The following is a 6,356-nucleotide window of genomic DNA, read 5'->3' as shown; positions in this document are numbered from 1 at the left end:
GACCGCCTTCGGCGGCCTCTCTCTCTCTCTCTCTCTTTATCGTGCGTGCAAAGGAGCTTCTCTAGTTTTGGACTTTAGCCTTCCGCAATTTTTGACACGTGTAAAGAGCACTCGCTCTGCCATTATAGGATACATATAGATAATTGATAACTAAGCCTTATGAGACCATAGCCTTATCAAAAGCTGTCTGTCAGTAGCTTGAAGCTGTCTTCATACACTCGACATTGATCAAGCTTTGATTTAGGATGAAGAGGAAGGAGAGAGGAGCTTCTTCACAAAACCCTCAAGGGTTTGGCCTTCAAGAGAGCGAGAGAGCAAGAGCAAGGTTTAATGGAAACCTTGATTTACTTAAGCATAATCTTGAGCATGGCAAGTGTGCAAGTAGCTTAACAATATGTGTAAAATTACAAAGGAGAGGGGGTGCTTATATAGAAATGGTGGGTAGAATACTCAATTCTTATTGGACCCCAATTCTCTTCTCGATTCCTATTGGACCCCAATTCTCTTCTCAATTCTTATTGGACCCCAATTTCTTCTAAATTCTTATTGGACCCCAATTTCTTCTTGATTCTTATTGGACCCCAATTTCTTATAAATTCCCATCTCTTAACTTTATCTTCCAATCAAGTTAGCCTCTTTTTTTGCCAGTTCTCGATCTAGATCAGTTCCCACACCGCTTTTGACGAAGAAGTATAAAAATAATCTTAATCTTTTTGGAAAAATATAGGGATGACGTAATTTCTTATCCGGAATATCCTTGTCTTTTCATTCTGGAGTAAAGTCTCGTTGTCCGCATGACTTCTTTGTCGATCTTGCTTTTTCTAAATTATTTTCTAGGCTAAAAAAGTTATGAATGGCTCTAGGGTTTAGGGAGGGACCTTACAGTTTGTATGATTCTAATGTGTTGCTCTACTCACCGCGAACCCACAGGTATAAAGAAATCACCAATCAGACACACGGTTTGCAAGAAAACTCACCCGGGAGCTCGTAGGAGCTCGCTTTACTACACCAAAATCGTGCAAGCTTGGCGTTGGATTGAAGCTCCATTGTTGCTAACGCATTTGTGGTGTCGGTTTCGCAATGAAAGCTCCGTAGAGTGTGTAGGAAAGAGAAGAAGCCTCACTCTCTCATTCTCTCTCTCAGGCACAATAGTGCACCATAAATATATTAATTCAAAAAGTCTATCTTAGGGTTACAAAAATTGGATTATATACAATTCCTCCTTAGAGGATCGTTCTCACAAAGAATATTGGCCGCTTAACCCAATACAAAATGTCATGTTGTTTCTAAAAAATAAGTGATAATTTTTTTTTGGGAAAGGCTTCTTTTGTGTTCAGCCGTCAACAACACCATTCCTCTTGAAGGGCTTATGAGGCTTGAAGATTTGTTGCACATGCTGTTAAATTTTGAAAATAAGTAAAACTTAGAGAGCAACCAACGCTTACTGAAAAGTAGGAGTCAATTGAGCTTGAATTGCAAGAAATCATGGCTTCTCACTAGGACTACAATTTCGAGAGTATATGTAACATCGTGTAAGCTGTGGAACCCTTAGGCTTTGAGGAAATTTTTTGCTTGATGTGCACACGGGACACCAAGGCCTAAAATTGACACCTGTTTTTTGAATCAAGGGCTATTTTGCATGTCAAAGCGCGTGCTTCAAAAAAATCTCATGTGATTTAACATGCTAGAATCCTGAAATTGCATGTCATTTTTCATGTTCATACCCTGAAATTTATGTTATACATGGGAAATTATGTAGACTAGTACGGCCGGCCGCCTTCGGCGGCCTCTCTCTCTCTCTCTCTCTCTCTCTCTCTTTATCGCGTGCACAAAGACTTCTCTCAATTTTGGAGTTTAGCCTTCTTCTGGCATATTATGTTAGTTTAGATTGGTCACTTTACTCAAAGCATATGAAAGGAGACATGGTTGGCTTATTAGCTATCTAGGACCGACCGCCTTCGGCGGCCTCTCTCTCTCTCTCTCTCTCTCTCTCTCTCCCTCTTTATCGTGCGTCCAGAGAAGCTTCTCTCGTTTTGGACTTTAGCCTCCATATCGCAATTTTTGACACGTGTAAAGAGCACTCGCTCTGCCATTATAGAATATACATATAGATAATTGATAACTAAGCCTCACAAGACCATAGCCTTATCAAAAGCTGCCTGTCAGTACCTTGAAGCTGGCTTCATACACTCGGACTGTATGAGCTACTCAACAATGCTAATATCAACAAACAGCAAGAGGTGCTTCTCGATGGCTCCTATACACACCTGCAGAGAATGGTGGACGAATGCAGAGTAGATGGGGAAAGATTAAGAAGGCTACATAGTAATGGAATCCGTCTAGTTGCCCGCCTGCATGATTTTCTGAAAAACTTGACAGAGTAGAATGTAATTTTGAACACCAAGTTTTTGTAACTATTGACCGAACCTTACCCTTTGTGGTAGTTTTTTGTAATTGCGCTCTTTTCATAATATAAATCTGCTCTCGCCCTTTATGGGGAAAAAAAAGCTGCCTGTCAATTTGCCTTAGGAGGGTGGGCCGTCTTGTAGCCTGTAGGTCATGTGGGTGAATAAAGAGAACGTGTGGTACAGGTGGGAACCCCATACTTTTCTAGGTATGAAGGCTCTAACGGGCTACACATTTGAATTTAAATAGATACTGTCTCTCTGCATAACTAGGTGCCATCGCAAATTGCGATGGGGTTCACGTCATAACTCAGTACCGACAACCAGCAGCAGCTTACGCTTTGGCGATGGCGCTGCTCATATGAGCAGCTAGCCCACTGCTATTTCTTTGACTAACAGCACCATTCTGCCTACAAGTGTGCCGGCTAACCCTAACCTCTTCTGAAACCCACAATTCGGGCGCTCTCAACCCGCAGACCCCTTTGATGTTGCTGCCATGGCTACCTTAACGCCAGGCATCCTCATAAAGCTCCTTGATCACATCGGGTCTAATGCAAAAGTTACCGGTGCACATCGCTCTGCATTTCTGCAAGTCGTGGGGATTGTCCCTGCCATAGCAGAATCCGATCACCTGTGGCCTCACCATGGATTTTATCTCAAGGTCTCCGATTCCTCACATTGCACATACATTGCACTTGCAAAAGAGCATAATGATCTCATTCTCTGCAATAAGCTTCAGCTTGGCCAGCTTATTCAAGTAGAAAAGCTTGAGGCAGGGTCTCCGGTCCCAATTCTTACAGGTCTTCGCCCAGTTGCTGGCAAACATGCCTTCGTTGGCAATCCTGAAGAGATCAGCCTTGCGGACTCGTCACATTTTCTTAGACAATCTGTCACACATCACCAATTGGGACTACCACCCGAGGCCACTGCTGAGCGACGGCGCTCACTTGATATTGAGAGCAGAATAGCTATGGAGAAGACTTCAGAGAAGGCTATGTCATGGAAATGTCCTGAATTCTCCATGGTGAAGGTTTACCCTAGTCCTGTTAACAAGCTAGTCCGGGGAAGGAGATCTGTCGAAAGATCCTCATGGTCAATGGTTGGGGCTTCGCCTGCTGATAAAATGGACAAGAAAGATGATTCACATCAAGTGCGCTCAGGCAGAACAAGGGCTCTCCCCGAAGTTTCACCCATATCACATCCCCGCTCTGTTTCAGCTTCGCCAGCAAGAGATTACTCTGTGCGCAGCTCACTTTTCATTGAGAAAGGCAGCCTCAATGCATGTGATTCCTTACCTTCCTCAGTAAAGACAAGTCCAGATGTGAAAAGATCTTTTCAGAAGAGTGCAATTTGTACAGTTGCGGAAGCATCGTCAAGATACAAGCAAGCATCATCAGTTATCAAAAGCTCGGGAAATGTTGGCAAGGTGGGTCAGAAGGCAAGTGCGGAGCAATCAAAAAGTGCAAGTAATAGTTTGAGGAGATCTGTGCAGAAGTTGAATGCAGGGGACATGACTGAAAGAATTGTACCCATTGATAAAGAGTCTGATGAGGTGCCCAAATCAAAGCTAATGAGTGGCTGCAACGAGAAGACTATGTTGGTAAGGTCCTCGTAACATCGGACACGAGTTTATCTTTCAGAAAATTTGCTTCCGATCGAACTGCCTATTTTCTATGTTCAGGATGAGCTGAATTCTTAATGTTCTGTTGTGATGCAGAATGTGGACTACCAGATCATTGAGAATGTAATCGTTGTCCCGAAAGAACAGGCATCGGTTAAAAAGCAGCAACTCTCTGGAAAACCTGGGCCTGTAATGCCCATTGAAGGAATTGCATTCAACCTAAGAGCAAGAGATGAGACAAACAGCTGCAACTTGAATGCTCTTCCTGGTTCCCTTGCAACATTGGGAAAGGTCTGACAAGAACACAAAAGAATGTGCTCTCTTTTTTTGCCTGATTGTTTTGCTCTTTAATATAACTTGTTGCTGGTTCGATTATTGCAAACAGAAAGCTATGCAAAGGAGTTATGCAGCATCTTATGCTGCATCAAAAGCTCTACAAGAGGCCTATGTGTCCCAAAGCATTGTCCATTGTGTAAGGCAAGTGCAGGAATTGCTCTCCAATTATGCTGCATGCCTATTTTCTATGGTTTTTGGTCCAATTGTGGGTCTGTGCGAGTATTACCTTCTCCATTAATCTGGTCTTTTTCTGTCAAAACACTCTAAGTACATGGGTGGATCACCATTAATGATGAGTTCTTGTATTTGAACAGAAATTTTGCAGAGCTATGCATAGTAGCAAGACCTGAGGCGCCTGGACCAGTGGTTCAAGAGTTTCTAAATTTCCATAAAGCTCTACTGGACACAACCTTTGATGCAGATGCGCTAACAGAATCTCGGCACAACTTATCCACAGCTTTAGAGAATGAGGATGCACTACTTGACGCCTCAAGAAAAGCTCGGATAGTCTTGGATGAGAGGGGGAACTCTGCAATCTCCTGGGTTAATGCAGCATTATGTAGTGGTTTATCACATTATCCTGGCTGGAGTGAAGACCATAAACTGCCCAAGTCTCCTTCCAAAGAGAGATTTAATGGTAAGTGCTGCAAAAATAAGATGGGCAGTTTTAGCTCTCCAGTTTCCAGTCCATTAAAACCACCCTTTTCCTGGCCTACGTCTACAAAGAATGCTAAAGACAGGGCTTACATCACCCCGCATAACATTAAGACTTTAGAAAGCTACAAGAAGAGCAAATCCATCGGTTCAGAATGCGAGTTGGAGCTCAATTTGATTCAAAACACATGTTACAAGGAGAATTTGCAAAGTCCAGAGAAGGCAGAAGCATGTATGGCGCTGGATTGGGCAAAAGGGTACGGATGTGCAGAGATGTGTACGTTAACGAAGCAATTACAAGAAGAAGCAGAGGCATGGTTTTTGAGCTTTGTAGAGAAAGCTTTGGATTCGGGGTATATGGTTTCCATAAGGGAGGCAGCTGCAAGAAAGAGAGGTGCTGCAGCAGACAATCCATGGCCGGATGACAACAGCCAAGTTTCCACTGTCCTCTCAGACTTGAAGAGTGTGAATGACTGGCTGGATCACATGATAGCAAGTAAGGAGAAAACCACTAACCCAGGTCTAGAAGAGACAACTGCCAAATTGAAGCAGAAGCTCTATGACTTGCTCATTCAATTGGTTCTTCGAAGCCCATCTCAGGAAATTTGTGACAATCTCTATTCCAAAGAACATAGATCTTAACCATGAGGATGCTATTATCTGTTGTAGCTCTATATTGTGCATATATCTGATCACAGTTGTAATTTCCTTCCTAGGTGCATATTTCCCACAAAAGGTGGGACAGATTTTATCTGTACATTGTTTGGGTTGGGTATAGTTTGAACTCTGTTTAAACAAGCACATTGTTAACACTTGATTCCACATCCCATTGTAACAATTCAAATTGATTTATACAGAGGCAAATCCCACCTTGAAGTTCTTTAATTTGAACAGGTATCCTTTCATCCTCAGCATGCTACACAACCAAGGGATCTTGACATAATGTGGATTGAATTGCACGATTTCTCACCGGACGAAGGTAAATTTAATCAAAAGACCCCTTGTTCAAATGTACTCGAAGAGAAAGTGCACTGAGGCTTGAGAATCTGGAAAATGGCAGAAAGAACAAGTTTCAAATTTCGTGTCAGCCCATTTGGGAGGCAGTTTCACTGTTAAGTCCAACAGTGATTAGCATATGAGTTTGTTTACAGAAGCTTCCATTGTTTAATTTATATGCTAGTTGTTTTATAGTGTCATCAAATCTTGACCTCCAAACCCTTCTTGATGCATATTATGCAATGGATAAAGCCTTGGTAGTTGAAAATGTCCTCAAGCTAATCAAATTCATGCTATGAATAAGAAGCGATTCCAAAAGAGGTCATAGGCTTAGTTGAGCGGAA

The 6,356-nt window shown here is 42.4% G+C and overlaps 1 protein-coding gene across 1 annotated transcript; it reads left to right on the top strand.

Moving 5' to 3' along the window:
- The first annotated feature begins 2,627 nt into the window (after positions 1-2,627).
- On the top strand, positions 2,628-6,038 carry LOC147419383 (protein CORTICAL MICROTUBULE DISORDERING 2-like). Its single transcript, XM_086506203.1, has 4 exons — positions 2,628-4,005; positions 4,123-4,317; positions 4,412-4,503; positions 4,677-6,038. Exons 1-4 carry the CDS (start codon positions 2,902-2,904, stop codon positions 5,656-5,658), a joined length of 2,373 nt encoding a protein of 790 aa, XP_086362329.1. The 5' UTR covers positions 2,628-2,901; the 3' UTR covers positions 5,659-6,038.
- Positions 6,039-6,356: the final 318 nt, after the last annotated feature.

This window comes from Adiantum capillus-veneris, chromosome 29 (genome assembly GCF_014529385.1).
Source record: "Adiantum capillus-veneris isolate H3 chromosome 29, ASM1452938v2, whole genome shotgun sequence".
Taxonomy (NCBI): Eukaryota; Viridiplantae; Streptophyta; class Polypodiopsida; order Polypodiales; family Pteridaceae; genus Adiantum; species Adiantum capillus-veneris.
Note: the sequence above shows the minus strand (reverse complement) of the source record. Positions and strands in the feature narration are given on the sequence as shown.